General features: G+C 42.8%; 1 protein-coding gene across 2 annotated transcripts in view; it reads left to right on the top strand.

The window, feature by feature from the left end:
• The first annotated feature begins 13,386 nt into the window (after nt 1-13,386).
• The window catches only part of MAP6 (microtubule associated protein 6), an 84,313-nt gene continuing 70,459 nt past the window's right edge, over nt 13,387-27,240 (top strand). For both annotated transcript variants that reach the window (XM_032259102.1, XM_032259101.1), the window contains exon 1: nt 13,387-14,928. In XM_032259102.1, coding sequence (XP_032114993.1) covers nt 14,021-14,928 — 908 coding nt within the window. In that variant the 5' untranslated portion in view covers nt 13,387-14,020. The remainder of the gene's footprint in view (nt 14,929-27,240) is intronic.

The raw sequence follows: 27,240 nt of genomic DNA, 5'->3' as shown, positions 1-27,240 counted from the left end.
TGTCAGATCCTATGGCACTTAGCTCTTTCCCGAATATGAGAAGATCTGCAGCGTTGTCAATGGCCCTTGACGCGATCCGCTCAGCCCTGTCCCGAAGCTTGTGAAAGCTGTTGTAGATGTTCCGGATCAGCTCTCGGCTGATGGCAAACTGAGCTTGGATGTCAGCTGGGAGGAAGTCCTTGGCTGTGGTAGCCAGCTTACAGTTCATGAATTTGTCCCCAACACACTGTGCTGATTCCTTTAACTTGTTCTGCACATCCTGAATGAGCCTTCAAATCAGGAGGCACCCAGGAGATACAAAGGGAAACCCTAATATGCAGCTGTTCACGCATCCAGGAATTCTAGAATTTCAGAGATGCCTTAAACATCATCTGACTCAACTCTCATTTTACCTTTAAGGAAAAAAAAAAAAAAAAAACACCAAAAAACAACAAAAAAAACAAAACTAAAAACACCTGAGGTCAAGCCTGTAGTCCCAGCTACTCAGAGCCTGTGGCGGGAGGATTGCTAGCCTGGGTAACACAGTAAGTATTGGTGTTTTTATGGAGTTGCATTAAATGTATAAATTAAATAAAGAGGATTGATTTTTTAATATATTGATCTTATGTCCTTGCCATTTTTACTTCTTAGTTCCAGAAAACTTTTTAGATTCTTTGCGGCTTTTTCTTTTTTCTTTTTTTTTTGAGGTGGAGTCTCTCTGTGGCCCAGGCTGGAGTGCAGTGGCACGATCTCGGCTCACTGCAACCTCTGCCTTCTGGGTTCAAGCGATTCTCCTGCCTCAGCCTCCTGAGTAGCTGGGATTACAGGTGCATGCCACCATGCCTGTATTTTTGTATTTTTAGTAGAAACAGGATTTCATCATGTTGGTCAGGCTGGTCTTGAACTCCTGACCTCAAGTGATCTGCCCACCTTGACCTCCCAAAGTGCTGGGATTACAGGCGTGAGCCACCGCACCTGGCTTCTTTGTTTTTTTTGTTGTTGTTTGTTTGTTTGTTTTTAACATAGACAACGATGTCATCTGTGAGTAAAGACAGTTGTTAGATATAGTGAACCTTAAGTTTCTCTTCAAAGAATCAGTATGTTCATATGTTTACCTCTCTTATTCATTAATTCTCCATTTTAAAGTTTAACTTTCTTGTAGTTTCAGTAAACAACCTTTTCCACCAATTTTAATCAGTAGTTCACATCTGTTCCCCTGCTCCCTTGCTCCGGTTACCTGCTTTGACTTGACTCATCCTGGTCACCTGCCCCAGTCACCTGCTTTGACCTAGGTCACACCTGGCTACCTGTTCTGACTGCCTGTAACTGTCCTCCCCACCAAACTAACCATCCCACCACTCGGACTTGTATCCCTGTTCCCTTTAAAACAGTCAATCTGAATTAGACTAGACTGTGCAGTCTAACCCTAGCCAACAAGGGAGTGACACAGCAGTAGAGGTGACCTCCATCAGGAATAAGTACCCCTTCCCCTCCCTTGCCCAGGTGTGCACTCACCATTGTTCCATCTGTGAGCTGCACCCTTCTATAGAAGTAAATTGCCTTGCTGAGGGAATTTATATCTGAGTGCTACTTCTTTTGCGACACTGAAAATTTACATTTGTTGTTATAACAGTTTTACTTCTTCCTTCTCAATCCATATAGCTTTTATTTCTTTTTGTTTGTGTGTTTTATTGCACTAGACGGTAAGAAATGACATCCTTGCCTGGTTCCCAAGCTTAAGGGGAAAGGATCCAGTTTCTCACCATTAAGCATAATGTTAACTGAAGATTATTTGTAGGCCTCCTGGTAAGACCATCTGGTCTGGCATATAGTAGAGAATGTATTGAATGAATGAATGAATGAATGAACAAATGAATGAATTAATGAAAGTGTCTATAAAATAAAGTGTTGGGGGAGTGGGAGAAGACAAGCAAGGAACTAAAAATTAGGAATTAAATTAGGCCTGGTTTTTAAAGGTCTTTGAATGCCTCAGAGCTCTCAGCCAAGAGGCTGAATCATCGAACAAGAAATAACCAAATGAGACTGAGACCAAAGCCAAGTGCTATCAGTGGGTGCCATACAGAGGACCCCACTAGCCACTGGGCGCCGAGTCCCATGCCTGCTCTGGTGGCCTCTTGCCTTTAGCAAAGAATAAAGAGAACCGTGTGTGTGTGTGTGTGTGTGTGTGTGTGTGTGTGTGTGTGTGTGGCAGTTTGGCCCTAAGGGCCCAGGATTTCTGTCTGTGCTGCTGGCTTTAGGCAGGACACAGAAGAATGACAGGTCACTGCTCTCCTTCTCATTCCCTAGGTGATCTTGAGAAAGCACATACCCCCTCCGGGCCTGTTTCCACATCCATAGACTAGGCATGGGGATAGAATTATAGGGGAAAGAACCAGCATTAAGGGCCTACTGTGAATTCCTCTTTATATTAATACTTCTTAAAGAACTAGCGTTTTTGAGTGTCTCCTATTAAGTAGGCAACCTTACCTACACCTTTACCTTCAACCCATGAACAGCTCCTGTTGCTTCTAGTTCCAAAATATATCTTGAATGCATCCAATTCTTCCCATCCATTTTCCATCTCCAAATCACCCTCACCTGCAGGGACTACTGCAATAACTTTCATGCTAATGTTCCTATGTCTTTTTTTTTTTTTTTTTTTGACAGGATCTCGCTCTGTCGCCCAGGTTGGAGTGCAGTGGCACAATCTCAGCTCATTGCGACCTCCGCCTCCTGGATTCAAGCGATTCTCTTGCCTCAGCCTCCTGAGTAACTGGGATTACAGGCATGCACCACTATGCCCAGCTAATTTTGTATTTTTAGTAGAGACAGGGTTTCTCCATGTTGGCCAGTCTGGTCTTGAACACTTGACCTCAGCCTCCCAAAGTGCTGGGATAACAGGGTGAACCACCGTGCCCAGCCTCCTACCTCTCTTATCAGTTTATTCATTCAACAAATCATTGATGAACACATGCTGCTTATCAGGAACTGACCTGGACACTGTGGAAACAGCAGGTGCAAAATTGCCATCTGGCTTAGACCCAGCTGTCTTGTTTGGCTTCTCCAAGAATTTATGGCTCTGAGTTAAGTGGAGAGAGATCAGAGCCACCGAGAGATCAGAGCCACCGACTCTCTCATATCTGTCTTATTTTCAATACCCCACTTCCCTTGCACTCCAGCATCACAGGGCTGTTGGGAATGAATGGAGGCTTTGGGGTTAGAAAAGCCTGGATTCATATGCTAGTTCAATATGAATGAGTTCCATGATTTGGGATAAGTCCCTTCCCCCATCTGAGCCCTGATTCCCTCATCTGCAAAATGAGGTAAGTAATACCAACTCATGGGTGATAGTTAGGATCAAATACGAAATCACTAGCACCACTCATGGCAGTCTGTGTAAGCACTTCATGAAGAGGCGTTTCCTCCCTCACCATTTTTGGCACACAATCTCGTCAGTCTCAGAGTTTGACCAACCCTGTCCTGGCTTTCTCTTCTTTTTCAAGAGGCCTTGCTGCCAGGGCACTTGAGGTGCTAATCCTATGTGAGAAAGGGCTGGGAGGTCTGTTTGCTTTATAGCTGATTCGTGCCGGGCACAGTGCTAGATGCCTTAAGCAGGTAGTATTATCGCTCTTCACCTGCCTGACAGATGTGTTGATCTATTCCCAATAGGCTCCACTCCCTCACTTCTACCCCAGTACCTCCAGTGTGCCACCACTCTGCAGAGGTGCAGAATGCAGAATGTGGATCCTCTTGGCTAAGCTCCATGCCACAGTTTCCTATATGCATGAAAATCAAAAGTGATTCTAACTAAAAACTACTTCCCCGACCATTGCATTTGACCCTACTATTTAAGTCCAGTGGTAAGGCATTTTTTTAATAGAAAAAATATATAACCACTTAATTTCAGCACTCATGATGAAAGATTTCAAGTCAGCAAATCAGCGTAATGGATTGCAGCTAATGCATTTTCCTTCCAGAAAGTGGATGGCTGGTATCCAGTTTGCATCTAAAATGCAGTCACGCTGCAAAAGATGGAGGCACAGACTTGGCCCACTCTTCTCTCCACCAAAATTTGCCATGGTATTCTCATATCCAGGGCAATGCCTCAAGAAATCCCAGGGTTGAGTATGCTGCTCAACAAGCAGGAAGCAGGGGCTCTAAAGTGCCACCCAGTCATCGCCCTCACGATCATCAGCACCACCACCATCTATCCGTCATATGTGAGCACCTCCTCTGCGACAGGCAGGACCCAGCCCCATAATGTTGCTATGAGGTTTGTACGGTTACCTCTGTTTTCCAGAGACGATGACCAAGGCTCAGAGAGAATAAATCATTTATCCAAAGTTACCAAACTGGTAAGAAACAGGGCTGGGATTCACCCCGTGGTCACTCCGACTCTAAAGCCCAGGCTTTTTCTACTGTAAGATAATTTCGCTTCTGTTTTTCCTTTTCTCATCATGATCTACTTTTTCCTTTGCTTGTCAGCTCTTGTCAGTTTCTCCTCTCTAATGCTGCCTAATTCTGGCATGCCCTCAAGATGAAGTCTTCTGTTTTCACCTACAGGTTTTCAACTATAATCTGTATGATGCACTTGTGGCTCCCCCATAGCACTACTGAATATGATCTGTTTAAATTTACGTCTACTACTCTCCTCCCATTCCCTCCTGATATATGGTCTTTGTCGGCCGGGACTCTCTATTGGTTAGTGTATCCCTGGTGTCCAGAGCTTGGCTCATGATTTACTCAAAAGTTTGTGGGATGAATCGGTGAATAAATGCATGGATAGATGGATGAAAAGACAGATGCATTGATGGAAGAGTGGAGGGGTTAATAAGACATTAATTGATGGTTAAGGATAACTCTAAAATCTACATTCCTAACCCTCTTCATTTCTTTCCATCCTTATATCTCCAAATGTCTATCAGAAGCTTCTACTTGGCTCCTTTGCTGTCATCTGAAACTAAACTTGTGCAAAGCTGAACCCCACCCTGGCAGATTCTTGCTTACATCTTTTCTGCCAATGGTACAGTACTATTATTCCTCCCAGTTTCCCCCTTCATGGGTTCTTTGATTCATTCATTTAGTCAACATTTTTAGCTTGTTTGTTTTTCTTTTTCTTTTATTTTTTCTATATCTGCTATATGCCAAACATAGTTATGGGGAATAAAAAAAGAGTAAATGAGACAGACAAGATCCTGGGGGGATTCCCCCAAAGGATTTTGCAATCAACAGTAGGGTAGAAAATGGGGTATCAAACAATTGGCAATTAAAAAATTAACAAATAATTATAGAGCGTGATGAGTGATACATTAAGCAAACAGAGTGATGAAAGAGAACAGATCTTATGCCAGATAAGAAAGCTAGGAAGGGCTTGTTTGAAAATTGACATGAAGCAAGACTGAAGGAGAGAATATGCCAGTCAAGTAAAAGCTGAAAGAAGAGTATTCCAGGCAGAAGAACCAGCAAGTTCAAAGGTCCCGGGCTGGGAAGAGCCTGACGTGTTTCAGGACCAGAGAGGGAGCAGTGTGACTCGAGGGCAGTGAACAGTGGGAGACTGCAGAGGAGGAGGTTTCCCCAGGCCTGTGCAAGGTTATCCAGGGCCTTGAAGGCCCTGGTAAGGAGTCCAGATTTTATTCTAGGAGCAGTGGGAGACCACTGAAGAGGCTTAAAATGGGAATGACATGATCCCTCTGGCAGGTAGGCAACAAGCTACTCCCCAAAAGCCCCAGGTGCGGATGATTCATAGGTGAGTTATGTCAAGGCAGTAGGAAACAGATAGCTCCAATTCCATTTGCACCATTACAGAGCACAGAGAAGGTAAGCATCCAAATGCTTTCTATGAAGTCACCATGGCTAGGCACAGTGGCCCACGCCTGTAATCTTTACACTTTGAGAAGGCAAGGTTGGGGTATCACTTGAGGTCAGGAGTTTGAGACCAGCCTGGGGAACATAATGAGTCCCTGTCTCTATAAAAAAAAAAAAAAAAAAAAAAAATTGCTGGGTGTGGTGGCGCATGCCAGTAGTCCCAGCCACTTGTGAGGCTGAGATGGGAGGATGGCTTGAACCCGGGAAGTCAAGGCTGCAGTGAGCCATGATTGTGCCACTGCATGCCAGGTTGGGTGACAGAGCCAGATCCTGTCTCTAAAAAATGAATAAATATAAAGTCGTTATGATACTGTTGGCCATTCTAACAAGGTACAGCAAAAACAAATGGACAGACCAAGCTTATTTATGAAATTAATGCAAAAGATCTTTAGCATTTTAGCAAATGGAATTGTGATGCACATTAAAAGAACAATGCATCACAACTGAATTGATATTATACCAAAAAGGCAAGAATGATTTGCTATTAAATTGGAAAAGACATGATTGTCTCTAAAGAGACTGAAAGGCATTTGATAAATTAATCAATTCTTGATTTTAAAAACACTTTCTTATTCAAATAACAGTAGATGTACGTTTCTAAACATTTTTTGCCGAAAATCAACATGATGCTTAATGGTGAGATACTGGAAACACTTCCATTAAAGTCAGAAAAATTATTCTAGAAGTATAGGAGGCACAGTTGAATAAGAGAAAGGAATGAGAAGCATAAAAATAAGAAAGGAGGCAAAATTGTCATTATGTGAACAATACATTCAAGATAACTCATAAACTATTAAAAGTAGAAAGTTTAGTATAGGTGCCGAATGGAGATCAATACATGCAAAAATTTTAATAACCATGTTGTTTATAATTACAATTAAAATGATAAATGTAATTTTTTAAACATGTAGAACACTAAGGCTGGGCATGGTGGCAAATGCTTGTAATCCCAGAGCTTTGGGAGACTGAGCCAGGAGGATTGCTTGAGACCAGAAGTTCAAGACCAGCCTGGAAACCATGGCAAGACCCCATCTTTAAGAAAATAATAAATTTATAAAAAACAAAAAAAGTAAAATAAAAGAAGCACTGAAAAAATTTTATCATCACTAGATATTTGGGAATACAAATTAAAACCATAATACGGTTTTAATATTGTGAAAGAATAAACAAGATTAATAGACCACTAGCTAGATTAACAAAGGAAAAAAGAGAGTTCCAAATAAGCACAATCAGAAACAACAAAGGTCACATTACAACCAATCCCACAGAAATACAAAAGATCCTCAAAGATTATTATGAACACCTCTATGCATACAAACTAGAAAATCTAGATGAATGAATAAATTCCCAGAAACACACAACTTCACAAGATTGAATCAGGAAGAAATTGAAACCCTGAACAGACAATATCAAGCCCTAAAATTAAATCAGTTGAAAAAAACAACTACCACCACCAGCACCAACAACAAAGCCCTAACTCAGATGGATTCACAGATGAATTCTACCAGACCTACAGAGAAGAGCTGGTACTAATTCTACTGAAACTATTCCAAAACATTAGGGAAAAGGGAGACTCCTCCATAACCAATTATACAGAGCCAACATCACCCTGATATAGAAACCTGGCAGAGACACAATGAAAAAAGGAAACTGCAGGCCAATATCCCCGATGAACACAGATGCAAAAATCCTCAGCAAAATAACAGCAGTCCAAATCCAGCAGCACATCAAAAAGTTAATTCATCATGGTCAAGTAGGCTTTATCCCTGGGATGCAAGGTTGGCTCAACATACTCAAATCAATAAATGTAGTTCACCACACAAACAGAAATAAAAACAACATTTTATGTGTTGCACTTATAAGTTACTTATATGTATTTTTAAAAAGCTCTATGATGACGATGATGTTGGATTTTTGCATTTCTTCTTAAAACTCTGTAAGTTTTGCTTTCCATATTTTGAGGCTATATTGTTAGATGAAAACCACGTTATATGCTTCTGGGGAATTGTTCCTTCTATTTTTATATGAAGATCCTCTTTATCCCTAACTGTGCTTTTTGTTTTAAAACCAAATTTGTCTATTATTAATAAAATGGCATCAGCTTTCTTTTTGATTAGGGTACTGTTACCAGTGGAGGGTGTCCAGGTTCTTGGCATTTTGAACAAGGAATTGGACAAAATGCATAAACAAAGCAACAAAAGAAAAGCACAGATTTATTGAAACAAAGGTACACTCCAAAGAGTGGGAGCGTGCTGGAGCAAGCAGCCCAAGAGAGCCAGTTACAGAATTTTCTGGGGTTTAAATACCCTCTAAAGGTTTCCATTGGTTACTTGGTTTACACCCTATGTAAAGGGAATAGGGGCCTACAGTAAGTCTAATTGGTTTGTGGGCCGTGATCAATCAGAGGCTGAAGTGAAGTTACAAAGTTATGCATGAAGACTTGGTCTGCAGCCAGTCTGATTGGCTGCAGGAGGGGCCAATTAAAGGTACTTTCATTTTTCATCAGCAACGCAGAACAGGGGTAGTGTGGGGGTTGCAAAGGGAGTAGCCTCTGGTCCTTTTGTTACTTGGGCATGGAGAGGCGGGATTTTTCTTTTCAGTTCTAGGAAGTCAGCATGAATCAGCCTTAGGTTTCCTGCCTCTAGACTGTATTCTCCTGCCTCATCTACTACATCTTTTTCTATCATTTGTTTCAATATTTATGTGTCATTGCATTTTAAATATGACACTCAAAAATAATCTGGCCAGGTGAGGTGACCCACACCTGTAATCCCAACACTTTGGGAGGCCAAGATGGGCAGATCACTTGATCCCAGGAGTTTGAGACCAGCCTGGGCAACATGGCAAAACCCCATCTCTGTCAAAAAAAAAAAAAGCAAAAATTAGCCAGGCATAGTGGTGTGCACCTGTAGTCCCAGCCACTTAGGAGACTAAGGTGGGAAGATCACCTGAGTCTGAGGAGGTTAAGGCTGCAGTAAGCTATGATTGCACCACTGCACTCTAGCCTGGGTAACAGAGTAAGATCCTGTCTCAAAAACAAAATTATTAAAAATTCATAAGAAAATTATGTATAGGTACATTTTGCTTTGTTTTATGTTCTCTAATCTGAGATTCTCTGTCTTTTAACAGGAAAATTTTGAAGATTTACATTTACCCCATCACTATGTTTGAAAATATTTCTATTTCTATTATGATTTGCTATTTGCCATGTTTTCTCTTACTCATTTCTGGCCTTAATAAAAAGTTTCCTATAATCCCTTTTCTTTCTTTCTTTAAATGTGAATTTTTAGGTTCATAAACTTTTTAGGTTAATAAGTGATGTGGCTTGGCTCTGTGCCCCCACCCAAATCTCATGTTGAATTGTAATTCTCAATGCTGGGGAGGGACCAGGTGGAAGGTGATTGGATCATGGGGGCAGATTTCCCCTTGCTCTTCTCGTGATAGTGAGCGAGTTCTCATGAGATCTGGTTGTTTAAAAGTATGTAGCGCTTCCCCCTTCTCTCTCTTCCTCCTCCTTTGGCCACGTAGTGAAGGTGTCTTGTTTCCCCTTTGCCTTCTGCCATAATTATAAGTTTCCTGAAGCCTCTCCAGCTGTGAATAACTGTGAGTCAATTAAATCTCTTTTTTTTTTCATAAATTACCCAGTCTTGGGTAGTTCTTTATAGCAATGTGAGAACAGACTAATGCAGTAAGTTAACATTTCTACTGTCCTCACAAACAAATAAGGACTTTAGAATATTTTAACTCTGATTATTCCTGCCCATCTTAACATGATAGTATTTGTTAGTATTTTAGTACTCTGTTGTTTTTATATACTTCAAATTTGTTCAGGCATGGCCAGATCCACATGCTCAAATGACTAAAATACTAAGAGAACCCCAAACAGTGATTCAAACAAGAGAGCACTATAGTTCTTTCTCACATGCAATCTAGCAGTAAGCAGGTAGCCCAAGGCTGCTAGGCTGCTCTGCCCCATGGGATCATCCAAGACAGGTTTCTTCTGTCTTGTTCCCCTCCCCGTCCCTCCCCAGGGTTGAATCTTGGCACTCAAATCTTCTTAACCACAACAACATACTCTTCAGAGCTGTCTTAACTACCCAAATGATAATTCACCTCTATCATGTCCACATCCTACCCAACAAGGAGAAAGACAAAGTTGAACACAAACAATTTCTTTTAAGGAAGTGACATGGAAATGCAGATGGTTGTTCTTTGCTGCAAGGATGGCTGGGAAATGTGGTTTCTGGTTGGTGGGCCCAGTGCCCAACTAAATCTTGAGGAAATTTGTTACTATCAGGAAGAAGAAAATAATGGGCTCTGTGGTGTAGATTGCATCAGAATCCTGTGCCCCCTTCTGATTTTTTTCTGTGTTTCCTTCAACCTTAGGAAGCCTTCCCCCTAGTAATGGCAAAGATGACCACTAACAATAACTTCATGGTCTCCCATTTTAGCAATTCTAGTTAAAAATAAAAAAAAAAAAAAAAAAAAAAAAAAAAAGAGTGGGTCTTTAGGATAGTTTTGGCTAAAGTCTAGGGTTTATTTAACTTGTCTAACATGGATTACACCCCCATCAGTAAACTAGTCACTTTGACCAGGAAGATGCAGTCCCCTGGCAAACAGGTGTGAGTCACATGGTCACCCCTAGAGGGTAGGTGGGGCAGAATTAACCCCACCTGAACCACATGGACTGAAAGTAGAAGAGTGGCCCTCAAAAGTCAAATGATGGGTGCTGTGACCAACAGAGTGAATGCTAAATAAGCCACATAACAGATGACCACTAGACTTATCTATCCCACAGGGTCATTGGATGGTCCAAGGAGGTTGTACAATTGAATGCATTTTTCAAATCTAAGTAAATAAATGTGGAAGGTGATGTTAATGATAAAATTGCCTGGAATACTTTTACTTACACTTCTCATGCTGAGAGAACTCCTATTCCTCTCTCACTAATCATTCAGCACCAGTGTTAACCTCTGTTATGTTGACCATATTCTTTGGTAATTATTTACTTATGTGTCTATCTCTCAGTCCTCCAATAATGCATTCCTCCAAGTGAGGGCTCCTCCAGAGCTAGAATCCATATGTGTCCTACAGTTCTCAAGGCACAAAGTAGGCATCAGGAGGGGAGACTTGCTAAATGAAAGAAGGAGAAAATATCAATTATTCTCAGAATAGAACTCGTCCCTCCAATTTTTAGCCTATTTTAAACTTTCGGAAATGATTATTGGAAATACATCAGCCAAATCCCAGGGAGTTCTGCAGGACTGAGGCGAGGAAATGTACGACAAGATTATATTCTTTTTTGAGACAGAGTCTTGCTCTGTCACCCAGGCTGGAGCACTGGAGTGCAATGGCGTGATCTCAGTTCACCACAACCTCTGCCTCCTGGGTTCAAGTGATTCTCCTGCCTCAGCTTCCTGAGTAGCTGGGATTACAGGTGTGTGCCACAACGACGAGCTAATTTCTGTACTTTTAGTAGAGACGGGTTTCACCATTTTGGTCAGGCTGGTCTTGAACTCCTGACCTCGTGATCTACCTGCCTCAGACTCTAAAAGTGGTGGGATTACAGGCGTGAGCCACTGCGCCCAGCCTCAGATTATGTTCTTTATGAAAATGTATCTCCTAACTACTGGAAAACAGCACCGGGCATCATTTTATTTATGGAACTCAAATCAAATCACCAAGAGGCAAAGACCTAAGTAGGAGGAAATTCAACAGATAATTGACTAATCAGAGCTGTCTTCTCATCCTGTTTGGTTCTAGGGTTTAAGAAAAGCTGTGTTGTGCAATCATTTTTTAATCTAAACACATACATGACTTTTTCCCCTAGAAACACCAATGCTCCCAGCTTAACTGATGCTGAAAACTCTGCCTATATTGGAGGGAAAAAGAGCTGAAGTCCAGTGAATGTAGCTAGTGAAGGAGCGCAGGAGATATAAATGGAGAGATAGCAAAGAGAGAACAAAAGTTACTTGGAGGATCAAGAGATCTCCTGGAGAAGGTGTCCAAGCGGCTTCTTGGGAAGCTCCACTTATGGGTCTTCTGGGTGGACCTTTTGAATACTAATAGTTGCCATTTATTGAGCTATTGCCATATGCGAGATGTTGTGGTAAACATTTTTAGTGCATTATCTCATTTTAATTCTCAGAACAACCTTGCAAGTTAAGCATTGGTACCGCGATTCACAGATGAAACTGAAGGTCAGAAGATTGCGGTAATTTGCCCATTGCCATACAGTTAAGAGCTACAAAAGCCAGGATTTTAATCCCTGCAGATTAGATTTGACTCAAGCTTCTGCCCTGAGTCCTTAACTATCCTCACAAAACCACTTTTTTTTTTTGAGATGGAATTTTGCTCTTTCGCCATGGAGTGCGATGGCACTATCTAAGCTCACTGCAACCTCCACCGCCTAGGTTCAAGCAATTCTTCTGCCTCAGCCTCTCGAGTAGCTGGGATTACAGGCACTATCACCTCACCCAGCTAATTTTTGTACCAGCTAACTTTTGTATTTTTAGTAGAGGCAGGGTTTCACCCTGTTGGCCAGGGTGGTCTCTAACTCTCGACCTCAGGTGATCCACCAGCCTCGGCCTCCCAAAGTGCTGGGATTACAGGCCTGAGCCACTGGGCCCAGCCCAAAGAATCATTTTTGAGGCAGCTATTATTTTCTCCATTCTACAGGTGAGGAGACTAAATGACACAGAAAGTAGCAGAGCCAAAGCAGGTCTTTCGGACTCCAAAATCTCTTCTGCTTTGAAGATAGAAGAAGAGCAAAGGCGAGGAGTGAGAACGTGCCAGAAAGCCCCCGCAGTCAGGCACTGCCCTTTCCTAGGGTACCGCACCGACCCACCCCCAACCTCCACAATTAAGCCCCTTTCAAGAATCTTCTTTTCTCCACCTTTGCCCAGTGTGGCCCCTGAACTGAACAGGAACTATGTGGTTCTTGGGGAATTCCCTAGGAAAGGAACCGCCAGGGCACCACCAGTCCTGGGGCTCCCATTCCCACACATCTGAGCAAGGCCTGTGTATAAGACTGGCAAGTGCTTGAACCAGGAGGCAGCCAAACTGCGCTCACACACAGCCCGCCAGTTTTGACTACCAACAGCTCCCCTTTTCAAAGCATCTATTCTGGGACAGACATTTCACGAGGAGTTTCCAACATGGCTTAAAATGTAATAGCCCCCACCCCCCAATGATTGGCCCTATTTTACAAAAGAGGAGTCTTTGACTCCTGGGGATGCAGCGACAAGCAGAAGGACAGAAAGTTCTCAGGAACTTGGGACTTGAACCCACTGGGGCCCCAGATTCTGCTGTTGCCCGGGAGCAGAGGGAGGAGCTGCCAGGGCAGAGGGAGGTGGGGAGAGAGGACAAGCTCCCAGCAGCGCCGCGCTGACGACAGCAGGTGTTGTTTTTTTTTTTTTTTCCCTGCAGCACTCTTTCAATCAGCAACGTTCCTGGATTTTTTTCCCCCTGCTGAGCGGCATTAAAAGGGTGGGGCCGCTTCCCTGCAGCAGGGGCAGAGGCGGCGGCGGCAGCGGCTGCACCATCATTCGCAGGCAGCCACCGAGACTGAGAGCTGCAGAAAAGGGTGGAGTCGCTTCCCAGGAGAAGAGGCGGCAGCAGCGGCGGCGGCTGCGGCATCCTCGCTGGCAGCAGCGGAGGCAGCAATGCTCGGTCTCCGCTGGGGGTGATGGCCTCCCATCCCTGCTAGGTGGCCGGCTGCAATCGGAGGCCGGCGGGAAGTAGACTCGAGCCCGATCCGCCGACCCTGCGGCCACACCGCCCGGCCCCTCCTCTGCGCCATGGCTTAAGCCTGCAGCCACCTCTCCTCACGTCGCCTCGCTCGGCCGAGGTCTGTGCGCCGCCGCAGCCGCAGGGAGGGGCGCGTCCCAGACACCCTCGCCGGGGACTCGGGGACGCCGCGCTTCTCGCCCTTCAGCGCTGGCAGCAGACTGCGCTCCCGAAGTCGTTTGCAGCCGGTAATCGAGGGACTTTACCGACTCTCTTAGGATCGCTCTCCCTGGGTGCTCGCTGACGGAGGGCGAACTAGCTCCGGCTGATCCGGGGGAGAAAACGGTGGGAATCACATTGGCCGGTAAGAGTAGGAGGCTGAAGGAAGATTAGAGACTTGCTTTAGAACCACAAAAAGGAAGAGGGGACCGGCTTTGCAGAGAGCATCATGGCGTGGCCGTGCATCACGAGGGCCTGCTGCATCGCCCGCTTCTGGAACCAGTTGGACAAGGCGGACATCGCGGTGCCGCTAGTTTTCACCAAGTACTCGGAGGCCACCGAACACCCGGGCGCCCCTCCGCAGCCACCGCCGCCGCCGCAGCCCCAGGCGCAGCCGGCTCTCGGGCCCCCCTTGGCGCGCACGGTTGCCATAGAGACGCAGCCGGCCCAGGGCGAGTTGGATGCAGTTGCCCGGGCAACCGGGCCAGCGCCTGGGCCTAGCGGCGAGCGCGAGCCGGCGGCCGGCCCCAGCAGGAGCGGGCCTGGCCCCGGCCTGGGCTCGGGCTCCACCTCCGGCCCCGCGGACTCGGTGATGCGGCAGGACTACCGGGCCTGGAAGGTGCAGCGGCCCGAGCCCAGCTGCCGGCCGCGCAGCGAGTACCAGCCCTCCGACGCGCCCTTCGAGCGCGAGACCCAGTACCAGAAGGACTTCCGCGCCTGGCCTCTGCCGCGCCGCGGGGACCACCCGTGGATCCCCAAGCCCGTGCAGATCCCCGCGGCCTCCCAGGCGTCGGCCCCCATCCTCGGGGCGCCCAAGCGCCGGCCACAGAGCCAGGAGCGCTGGCCAGTGCAGGCGACTGCTGAGTCCCGGGAGCAGGAGGCGGCCCCCGGCGGAGCGGGTGGCCTGGCGGCCGGAAAGGCGTCCGGGGCGGACGAGCGCGACACGCGCAGGAAGGCCGGGCCCGCCTGGATGGGGCGCCGTGCCGAGGGCCTGGGGCAGGAGCAGACGCCGCTGCCCACGGCTCAGGCCCTGGTCCAGGCCACCGGCCCGGAGGCTGGCAGGGGACGCGCGGCAGCAGACGCCCTCAACCGGCAAATCCGCGAGGAGGTGGCGAGTACCGTGAGCAGCTCCTACAGGTGAGACGCGGCCGCTGCTCGGGCTGGGTAGTCGCCACGCAGACCCTTCCCGCGGGCTGCCCGGGGCCCACGATCCCCAGCACAGGCCTTGCATGAAGCCTGCCTCCTGTCCCAGGCCACACCCTCCCCTCAGCCGCCTCCCAGACCACCGCCCATCAAAGCCTTCTCTTCTGCCCTGTCCTATGCGCAAGCTGTTAGTATTTCCATCTCAGACTGCCTGGCTCTTTCACTTTACCGCTTTAGCCCTTTTCTCCATCCCGCCCACCTCAGTTGCCTGCCTGCCCACAGAGACTGCAATGTCAGCACAGGCTGTGTTTCCGTCCTGCCCCCACCCAGCTCACCTGCTGCGTTAGCCTGGATGCTGCCCTTTGCCATTCTTCTAGAAGAAGAATTCTTTCCAAGTGACCTCTCCCCCTCCTCCCTAGGCCAGTTCACTTGGCGCTTCATTCTTTTCTCCCTCTCTCAGTCTCTGGGCAACACCCAAGCACCACACCTTTTTGTAGATTACCCACAGGATCTTTACAAATCACCCCCCTCCTTCCACCACTGGGAGTTTGAAGTCATTGTCCTTCTATCTCTTACTAGCTGTGACATATTGGGCACGTTTCGTAACCTTTCTGGGCCTCAGTTTCTTATCTGTAAGATGTGATTGGTAATAGACATCTCTTAGGATTGTTCATGCTTTTATTGATTTAATATTAAATATTGATTTTATTTTTATTTAATTATTATCAAATATTCAACATATTTTAAAATGCCTACTATATGCCAAGCACTGTGCTGGACATTGTGAGGATTAAATGAGATGATTCAGGAGAACAGCTGGTGCCTAGGACATAGCGGTAATTAGTACGTCTTGGTTCCATTCCTACCTTCTACATGATGCCTTATTATTCTGATCCTTCTTTCTAGATGCCTCCAGCCTTCTCTGCTATTGAGGCATCTTCTTTCTCTCTCCTTTCCTTACATGTTCTCCAGATGTCTCTCATCCTCTTGCCACCAAGAACCCCTTTCTCCAGCACACTTAATTCCTCGCAAATGAATGCTTTCAAGCATGAAAATCTCTGTCTTTCCTTCTAGAATTTCCCTCTGCTGCAGCCTCAGCCATTCCAGTCTGCTTTCTTGCTTTTCATCCAGCCAGTATATACTTCTGAAGTCTTAGCTTTCAATCCTGCCCTTATATTCCAACCAACATCAATTGGCTAACAACGCAGTTGACTCTGAACATGTAACATTGCATTTGGGGTCTCTCCAGGAAGATGTGTATGAATGGTAATTGAGCTAGAGGTGTTCAAAATGCAGCTTATGGGGTCCTTTATCAATGCCACAGCTTCCTGCTGCCTCCTTCCTGCACGAGGGTGCGGTGGGGAGGACTAGAGAGTTAGTCCTTTGCCAAGACTGTATATCTAGCCTCAAGTTAGACTGATGTCCTTCTCCAGTGAGCATCACCAACACTCTCTCATAGGCTGAGGAAAGACTACCATCTTCAGACATCTTTCGTGTGAAGAGAAAATCTGTCCCCCAGCTTCTACCCCTGCGTTTCTCATCTTCCTGAATTCCACCTCCCTCGGCACCTCTCTCTTGGTTTATTGCTATCACAACAACCACACTGGTACCCCAGGAATACAGCACTTCCTTTGAGCTCTTGGTCAAGCAAGGACATAAATCCTTTTCCTTGGTTAGCCACGAGAAGGTAGAATGTTCACTATGTTTTTACGCTGCTACCAAGTGGGGAGCAAAACAAAAGAAGAGAAACAAGCAAGCAAGTTACATAAAAAACAAAGCCAGGATGTAGTTTTCTGGTTCTGCTATAGCTTTGATCTTCCTACCCTGAGAAACCCAAGTCTGGCCCAACATCATAGACTACTGGCCTGGCCTCTTCATCTTCCCAGTCTCATTCTAGCACCCTGTGGCAGGTGGAACCTTACTACCCCCTGGCAGGAGCTATCTCTTCTCACTACCATACAGTCAATGCCAATCAAGAGAGATTCCAGATTCTTCAGCCTCCTCGGGTGATTCTGCTCAGTTTTGATTCCAAGTTGGCAGGACTTGCTTTGTTTATGGATGAGTGGCCTGTCAGTCAAGGAATGACCACATCCTTCAGATATAATACACCTCAGATTTAATATAGCACATAAATAATACACCTTATTCTGTATAGCCTTTTTCCTCAAAAAAAAACAGCTTAACCGTGCAGTAAGCGTGGCATGCTTCACATGCCATGCTTCAAATTACACACGGACTGGAAATGACTGGATTTGGTGGGGAATAGCTATGCCCTCACAGCTGGTGAGAGTGATTATTTTTTTAACACCTATCAATTCTATCAATCTGTCAAAAAAAAAAAAACAAAACTTTGAACACCTCAAAAAAAATTTAAATTTAGATCTGTAAAATTTAATTATACTCATGACTTTGGGGGGCCACCATTACCATTTTGCTAGATAATCAGAAGGGTTTTGAAATGTTATGGGAATGAATATTGCTAAGAAACATCAATTTATTTAATGAACAATTTAAGTGCATGACAAATTTGATGTGAAATTTAACATTTTTTTGTTCCAAAGGAAAAATTAACAAAAAATTGAGATATACACTTTGGCTTAAAGTAGTTATAAAGAAATAAGATAGTCAATACATTAAATACATTGTAGAGATGGTTGGCAATTATAAGCTTATCTAGAACATTGATTTTCCCTCCCTATTGTCTCACATTCTTTTCCTTGCTATCATTCTAGGATATCTTTTGAATTTAAGTATGTTCCATATCCACTGTAGATGGACCTTATGCCGCCTTAGGAGCTAAGTTGTGCGCCACTTCAATGATAATTTGATTTACAAACCCTTTTCTTCTGCCATTCTACATAAATTATGGTGTGCTTACACCATGGTGACTGGTTCATCTCATGGACTTTACAAATGACATCTGTCACATGACATCAATGTGAACAGTCTGCTTAAACAGAAAGGACACACAGTCCATCATGTAAAATAAACATTCAACATTCAGAATCATATACATGCTCATTGTTTTACTTTATAATTTACAGTCATAAATAACATTAGATATCCTTTGACATTATGGTTTTGAGAACCCTTCCCTATCCAACATCTTATCTAATTCCCAATCCATTCATACTAGCCTGAGATTTTTGCATTCGAGTAGTATCTGAGATAGCTTTAGGATTATTCACAAACATGAGTTTGATTAATTTTTAACACTTTCATTTTACATAGATGATATAAAATTGAGAAGCATGTCTTTATTACCATTTTTAATGTTAAGGATGGATTTCACTGGGAAGCCATTTGTGACTTTAGACCTGACGTTCTCAATTAGAAAATAGATGAGTCATAAGGAGGGGATTAAAATTCCTTTCCCAGTCAACCCTATTGCTCTGGCCATCAGATAATAGGGATAGATAGGGTAGCAGCTGGTCCCTATAGAAATGCTAATGAGAAACTTTTCCTAGAAAAAACCAGCTGAGGCACCAGGAGGTAGAATTAATAAACCAGGGTGAAATACTTGAAAAATGAGAGCAGTGACAAGGAAGTTAGAAAGAAAAGGAGCCTTCAATGTCTGCCCTCCAGCCTTGCATGAAGGTAACAGGAAGGCCCATCTGACTTAGTTTATGCTGTGCTGAACTGTCCCATTCCCCAACTGTCCATTTCCCTAATCTCCTCATGGGTCAATCCCAGCAATGCCTCAAGGTCAATCTTGGTTACTGAATCTACAGCAATGCCTTCCTAGATCCAGCCATTCTGAATTAATTTTTCTTCTATTCCCTTTTTAGTTTTTGAACTCTTATCATTGTCTTCTTGATTGTAAAATACTTTTGTCCATATCAGTCTCTCCCAGCAGGTCGTGAACACCTAAAGAGAAGGCTGTATTTTGTTCACTTCTGGACCTCTCACACCCTACGTGCCATATAGATTTGTTGACTCTAATGGAATTTTTAGGGCTTGGTGAAAATTTTACTTATTTACATATTGATAGAGTCAATTTTATTTAGTTGAATTTTTTTTCAGAAAATGATCACCAAGTACCATGTACCAGATAAGGAGGTGGGGATACCAAATAAATGAGTCATAATTTTAATGTGAGAAAATTGTGTCTTCCTCAGTCAAGTTAAAGTCCAAATCTTACCAGGTTAGCACTAGAAGCAAATGTTCAAAGGGAGAAGGGCAGCAAACTTTATCTACCTGACTCTACGTCAACCACCAGCCAGGGCAGTGGTCCTCAGCCTTGGCTGCACATTGGAATCAGTGGAGAACTTTCAAAAGGCTGATGCATAGGTGCCTTGCCCAGAAAATCTGATTTCATCGGTCTGGGGTGTAGCCTAGACAACCAACTTTTTAAAAACTATCTCAGGTGATTCTAATGTGCAACTCATGTTATGGTCTACTTTTATAAGTCATGGTTCTCAAAATTTAATACACAAAAGAATCGCCTGGAGAGTTTTCCAAAATGCAGATTCTTGGGCCATATCCTCATACATATTAATTCAATGGGCTTAAAATGGAGCCCAGGTATCTAATTTTTAGCAAGCACTCTAGATAATTTTGATGCAGATGAATGCAGGCTTTACTTGGGAAAAAAATTACCTGGAGAAATTTATCATCTTTAAGCTATTGAGTTTTCCTATATGCAAACATGGCAAAGCTTGCCATTTATTTAAATATTTTATGTTCTTCACTTATATATTGTAATTTTCTTCACAAAATTACATACACACATATACTCATATATATACACATGAATACAGTTTTAAAGTTTTATTTCTGTATTTCAGTTGTTGATAATCCAACTAGATTTTGTCTTTATAAATGGAGTGAGATAGGGATCGAATTTTTCCCTATATGGAAAGTCATTCATCCCAACACTCTTTTTTAAAGCTTTACTTTTCCCCAATAACTTATGATATCTCCTCTATCACATAAGGGTCACATATCTTTAGATATTATTTCTGGATTCTCTGTTTTATTCCATCAGTCTGAGTTAGCACCACATTATCTTATTTTATTTTATTCTGAGCTATCTTTTAATTATTGCTCTTATTGTGAAGAGTTTATTATGTTTTCTAATTTATTATTGCCCATATGCATTAATTTTGATATGTTAATCTTGTATTCAGGAATCTTATCACACTTTCTAATTAGTTTTGTTTGTAGATTCTGCTGGATTGTCTGTGAAGATAATGTAAGTTTTTAGCAAATAACAATGTATCATCTTCCTTTCTAAGGTTTATATGTTGTGCTTTTTGTGTGTGTGTTGCTCTGTTGGTTAGGACATCTGGTGTGGTTTCAAATAGTAGGTGATAACAAACATCCTTGTCTTGGGATGTGGGAAAGTTTCTAAAGTTTTATCATTAAGTATGAGGTTTGCTTTATGTTTTAATAAGATAAGGTTAAGAAATTTCTCTTTATCCTAATTTGCTAGGGTTTTTAAAAATTAGTTGGCTGTTCAGTCTTACTGAATGCTTTTTCTCTTATTGAAGACTCAGTATCAACTGAGATGATCCTACGGTTTTTCTTTTTTAATCTGTTAGTAGATTTTTTTTCTGATATTGAACCATCTTTGCATTGTTGGAATAAATCTTGCTTAGATAAAAATATATTTTATTATGCTGAATTTGGTTTACTATTTTTTATCTGAAATGTTTGCATGTATTCATAAATAAGATTTTCCTTTTTTATATTGGCCTTATGTACTATTAGGGTCATGGTTATAGCTATAAAATTAGATGGATAGATTCCCCTCCTTTTCAGTTATTTAAAACAAGTTTATATAAGAAGGGATGCTCCTTAAATATCTGATGAAATTCTCCTGTAAAACTTGCTGAATCTGTTGTCTTTTTCATGGATTTTTTTTTTTTTTACTATCAATTCAATGTCTTTCATAGTGATTCACTTATCCAGGTATTATATTTCTTCTTGAGCTAATTTTGGTAATTTATTTTTTCTGGAAAAATGTACATTTCTTCTAATTTTATAATTTATTGACATAAAATTGATCATAGCATTATCTTGTGGATTTAAAAATAATCTCTACTTACTTGTAGCTATGTCTCCTTTTTCATACCTAATGTTTATTTGTGCCTTCTATCTTTTTTTTCGGGATTATTCTTGTTAAGATTTGTTTTGTTTTTTAGTTTTTTCAAAGAATAAAATTTTGATTTTGTGGAACATCTTTTTTTTCAGTAAATTTTACTATTATTTTTACTATTCCCTTTCTTTTTATGCTCTGAGAGGTAGGCATAGGCCAGCTTATCAACAGCCTTATATTCCTGGCTAAGAAGTGTGGATTTGCTTTTATAGACTATAATGAGTCACTGAAAAAATCTAAGCAGAGTGACAACATGGTTTGATTCAAATTTTATAAAGCTCCCATTGACTGGCTAACCTGGGGAGATTAGAGAAAGGGCGGCCAGTAAGGAGGCTATTGAAATAATTTGGAGAAAATGACAAAGCCTTAATCATGGCGATAAGATTGGAGATTTATAACATAATATAGGTACAAAACAACAGATCTGAATGACCAATTGAGATGAAAAGAAGATATGACCCAGGATGGCCCTTGTGTTTCTGGTTTTGGTAACTGGTAGTGATGCTTGTCACTGGAACAGGGAATATAGAGGAGGAAAAGAAGTCAGAAGTGAAAGTTGAAGTACTTGTCAATATATAGAATTTGGAAAATTCTGGATCTGTTGTCTATGGAAAATCTAACAAGAGGCGTTTGAGGGTCAGTTAAGTAAATATTTGGATCTGGAAGCTTAGGGAGAGGTCTGGGCTATAAATATAGATTTGAAAACGATCAGCTTGTGAGTGTTATGAAAGTAATGGGAAGCGGCAAAACTATCCATGGAAAAGGAGTAGAGAAAAATAACCAACAGAAAATGGAGCCATAGGGGATACATGTATTTGGAGTACTGACAGCAGAAGGGATATCCATGAAGAAGATGAAGGAGGAGTGATGGGGGGAGGGAAGAAACCAGGAGAGAAACTTGTCACGGAAACCACACATGAACTCAGCAGTGTTTTATGTTTGTTTGGACATTTTTACTGAGGCATTTTGTTAGATCATTGGTTAACTTTGTGTAATTAATTCTCAGAAATACAATGCTGACCAAGACTAACCCACAAAGAAGATAAGATAGACACAATTATTTGTTGCTCTCATAAGGAAAAATTGCATCTAATGCATATATGAACTTTAAAAAAATGTCAAGCCAGTGATAATTCTAAATCAACAATCACTAAGAATAAGTCAATGCTCAAAATATAAAACTAAAATAAATCAACAAATGTTCATCAAGATTAAGGAGCTATTTCTAGAATGCTGCTCTGGCTTTACAAACTGTGTCCACTGTATTAATATAAATAGGTGAGCTTCCCATTCTGTGCTGAATGAAGATAACTTCAACATGGCCCTGAACCAGCAAACTAAAAACAGTCTAGTTTCATCATAAAAAAAAAAAAAATAGTAGTAGTAGTAGTTAATTTAGTGCCTAGTATGTGCCTGGCAGAAGGCTAGAAACCTTAGATAGATTTTCTCCCTGAAATCTTTACAGTAGCTCTGCAGAAACTATGCAGTTACTTCCCTGTTAGAGCTTATGACCCCCCTTGCTCTGTTGCCCAGGCAGGAGTACAGTGGCACAATCTCGGCTCACTGCAACCTCCGCCTCCTGGGTTCTCGCAATTCTCCTGCCACAGCCTCTCAAATAGCTGGGACTACAGGTGCGCACCACCATGCCTGGCTAGTTTTGTATTTTTAGCAGAGATAGGGTTTCAACATGTTGGTCAAGCTGGTCTCAAACTCCTGACCTCAGGTGATCTGCCTGCCTCTGCCTCCCAAAGTGTTGGAATTATAAGCTTAAACCACCGCACCTGGCCCCTTTAGGTTTTAAGACTGTTGAAAGCACAGACTTTGTCTGTGCTTGCCTGTCTCTACACTCCACACTTCCTCCATGTCATATTAATATGTACTCTCTTAATTCAGCTTCCATTCAGTAAATATTTATTTGCATCTACTATGCCGGGTCCTGGACTAAGTGCCTGGATGACAAAGCGGTCCCTGCTCTCAGGAGGCTTGTGTTTATTGGACATAGACAAGTCTGCTGAAAAGTTATAGATGCCCTGATAAAATGTCTGTGCAGGGCATGGTGGAGCACAGAGAAGAGAGGGGTTAAGTCTGCCTGATTTGAGGGGTGTTGGGAAAGAGTTCAGTAGAGAGGGTGACTAGTAGGCTGAGTCTTGAGAGATGAGTGGGCAGTAAATGGGAGAATGGATCAATTTGAGTAAAAGTACAAGAAGAGAAATCATAAGCAGTTCTGTGCGGGCAGAACTTGGAGGTATCACTGCGTAAGGATAGAATGGCAAGCGCCGAAGAAGGTAGGCTGGGGCTAGCTCCTTCGTCTTATAAGCAACAGGAGAATCAGGGTTCAGCTTTAGATTTTAGAAAAGGTGACTTTGACAGCAGTGGGAAGAATGGACTGGAGAGACGAGACTGGGAACAGAGTCCAGGGAAGAAACTGTAGTCTAGGTGAGAGATAATGAAGCCCTCCAGCAAGAATAGAATGTAAGCAAGTGCTGAAAAGAATAAAATAATAGGGGCTAAATAAAAGTAGGCAGAAAGGGAGAGCGAAGAGTCTAGGATATTTCCAGGTTCCTGCTTTGAATGTCTGGGGGGAAGATGGTATACACTGAGCTTTATAGATAGCACAGTTTTGGATAAGTTGAGTTTGGGGTGTCTTTGGAAGGTCTACATGGAGATGTTCAATACAGAATGAAAATGGAAATTCATACTGCTGCTAAGAGTGTAAATTGGCACAACCACATTATAAAACTCTTTAGCATTATCTATTCAAGTTAAACATACATTTACCATGACCCAGAAATTCCATCCGTGAGTATCTACCTAACAGAAATTAAGCAGAAGACATGTATAAGAATGTTTATAGCAGCATTATTAGTAGCAAAGTACTAAAACAGCACAAATCCCCATCAACAATAGGATACATAAATTGTGGTATATTCATACAGCAGCATATTATATAGCAGGGTATGGAAGGCAGAATAATCCCCCCTCCAAAGACATCCAAATCCTAATTCTAGGAATTTATGAATATGTTTTCTTACATGGCAAAAGGGACTTTACAAATGTCGTTAAGTTATGGTCTTTGAAATTGGAAGGATAGCCTGGATTCACTTGGGCTCAGTGTAATCACAAGAGTCCTTATAAGTGAAAGAGGAAGACAGAAGTGTCATATTAGGGTGATGCAGTGTGACAAAGACTTGACTGGCGGTTGTTGGCTTTGAAGATGGAAGGAAACGTGCCAAGGAGTGTAAGCCGCTTCTAGAAGCTGGCAAAGGGAAAGAAAGTGTTCTCCCCTAGAGCTTCCAATGAGACCCATTTTGGACTTCTGAATAAAAAAACTGTGAAATGTTAAATCTATGTTGCTTTAAGCTATTCAGTTTGTGGTAATTTGTTACAGTCACTATAGGAGATTGATACACAGGCCTTATCAATTACTGACCAGCTAATTCTTTGTTGTGGGCCTGTCCTGTGCATTGTAAGATGTCTAGCAGCATCCCTAGCCTCTATTAATTACACACCAGTAATATTTCCCACCCCTCTCCACCCTGAGTTGTGGCAATTAAAAGCATCTTCAGACATTACCAAAAGCTTCCTAGTGGGTGACAAAATTGATCCTAGATACGAATGCACTTACTGAATGATTCCATTTATATGAAGTTCAAAAACAGGTAAAGTAATTGATGGTGATAAATGTTGGAATAATGGTAATCTCTGGGAGTTAGGTGGGTAATTAACTCTCAGAAATACAGTGCTGACCAAGACTAACCCACAAAGAAGATAAGATGTATACAATTAATTTTTGTTGCTCTTGTAGGGAGAAATTGCATCTAATGCATATATGAACTGGTACATGTGCAAGTTGAGAAGGAGCACAGGAGAACCTTCTGAGGTGTTGGAAATGTTCTATGTCTTTGTCTGAGTGGTGGTGATATGGGTTTATACACACAAACAATTGAGACTTATGGACTTTATTCTCTGTATGTTATACCTCAACAAAAAATAAGAAACAAAATACAAAAGAACTAAATGGAGACAGAGCTTGAAGCTCAGGAGAAAGGGCAGAAGAGAAAAGAAGATAAAGACAGCATCAGCCTATTGCTGAGAATGAAACCCATAGACATTAGGGTAGGTGGGGGATAGAGAGGGTGAGAAGAAAAGAATGCTGAGGTCAATGGCCAATAAGCGTTGACATCTCTGATATGGGTGGGAGGCGTCGCAAAGAATGAGCTCTCGGTGTCTGTCCCTGCCTCTCCTGTCTGAAAGAGAGCAGGAGCATAGGCCTCACTGTGGTCTCAATCTCCCACCTCCCGTGCTGCTGGTCTTGAACATTACACACAGGAGCTACCTATGCTGTGTATTACATAATACACATCGTTATTATCTTTGCTATCCTTCCTTTATCCTAGCATAGTCCACTGTCAGTGGGTATTTGTTTTCAAATTGAATGAAGAGGCTTTTGCAGGATTAGGCCTGGTGTAACCTCTTCTGGTGGGAAAATTGTGTCCACGCGTCAAGCCACAAAACTCACCACAAGTGCGTCCCTGAAACGATGCCTCCTCCACTGAGCTGTCTGTCCCCTTGTGGTCACTGTCCATTTCGTGCAATTACTTCAAAACACTGGCCCACATCGTGGCGTATCCTGGAGTGCATAGTGCATTTTTGCAAGCCTCCTAGCCCTTAAGGATTGTTCCCTATTAAACCATAATAATTAGGCAAAATGTAGATCAAGGCAGAAAGCAAAAGAGCAGAATATTAGAAAGAACAGAGACATCATTGAGTTTCAACCTCATCTGCTGAGTGTTTACTCTGTGCCAACTGCTTTAACATATCTTTTTCTATAGACTTCATAATGACCTTTTAAGGTAAACATCTCTATTTTTAAAGGTGCAGAATAGAGTCAGGGAGGTGTGGGGACTGCGGTTACAGAAAGAGTCAGTGGCTGAGTGGGCTCAGGAATCTGCTTCTCCTCATTCCAGCCACAGCTGTGTCTTGCTTGTGCAGCTCCAACAGGTCCCTGCCAAGTCCCCTCACACTCCCCTAGTCCAACATGCCATTCTTGGGAGGGCTGCTGCCAACTTCAACCTTTATGCTATCTTTCTGGCCCCAACTCTGCTAAGCCCATACAATCTCCCTCCACTAACCTTGTTTCTGCAGTGGAAAAGGGGTGGGTAGTCTCACCCCTCCATGTCCTAAACTCTCAATGGATCCCTTCTCCTCCAGGGCAAGGCCCAGGCACCTTGGCCTGCAGTCAATACCTTCCAGGATCTGAGCTATCTGATGCTTCCAGCCTTTTTGCCCACTGCTCCCTGCACACACTCGATGCTTTTTCTTGGGTATTCTCAGCCCTGGCTGCATATTAAAATCATATGGGCCTCAGTAGGTGCTCTGACCAAATCACAGCCTACACTGGGCCCCACAAGCCCCACACTTAAACTACTGCTGGGTTTTGCTCACAGTTTTCCCCCATGCCCTCCTCCCATCTTCTTTCTAAATCCTTTCTATCCTTCAGGGCTTTTAGTCCATTGAGAAAGAGGCTTATACTATAAAAGCAGGGAATTAGGTTGGATTTATGTGATCCTAATTCCATAGTAATATTGCAGTGGGCTTAGTATTATTTTTACTCAGAGTTCAATGCAACATCTTAACAGTATGCCAAGGCTGGGACTCTAGTCTATGTAGATTCAAGGTGAAGAGCACACGATCCCTGTTTACAGTGGATTGTTGTCTTTTGAGGGAGATAATATGGGTGCAAGTATTGTATCTAAAAGCACCAGGCAGATCCTGGTGAGAGTAAAAATTGGGAGCCAGAGTTCTCTAGGGGCACAACTGTCAGAAAATTGCTGGAAGGAACGTTTGTATGAGTACTGGGAAGTGTCCTTGTGTCCTGTGAAGAATTTAGTGCCCATCAAAACAGGGTTTGAATCATGCATCTTAACTAACTCTGTGTGATCTTGGGAAAGCTTTGATTTTTCTCATCAATAGAATGGGGGTGATTACACAGTTGTGACTTCACAGAGCCATGATGAAGATGGGGGGAAATAATGCTTGTACACTGTGCACACTCATCATAGTAAGTGCTGGCTACTTTTATTATTGTCACTGAAATAATGAAGTAGAGTAGATTACCAATGAACGTTTTTCATTTACTTATTCACAAAACATTTATTGCATCTCAGATTAATCACTATTCTAGGGTAAACAGGTAAATTACATCT

Source organism: Sapajus apella, unplaced genomic scaffold (genome assembly GCF_009761245.1).
Source record: "Sapajus apella isolate SASKATOON/1434 unplaced genomic scaffold, GSC_monkey_1.0 scaffold106, whole genome shotgun sequence".
In the NCBI taxonomy this organism is placed as follows: Eukaryota; Metazoa; Chordata; class Mammalia; order Primates; family Cebidae; genus Sapajus; species Sapajus apella.
The sequence above is the reverse complement of the archived record's forward strand: the minus strand, read 5'-3'. Positions and strand labels throughout refer to the sequence as shown.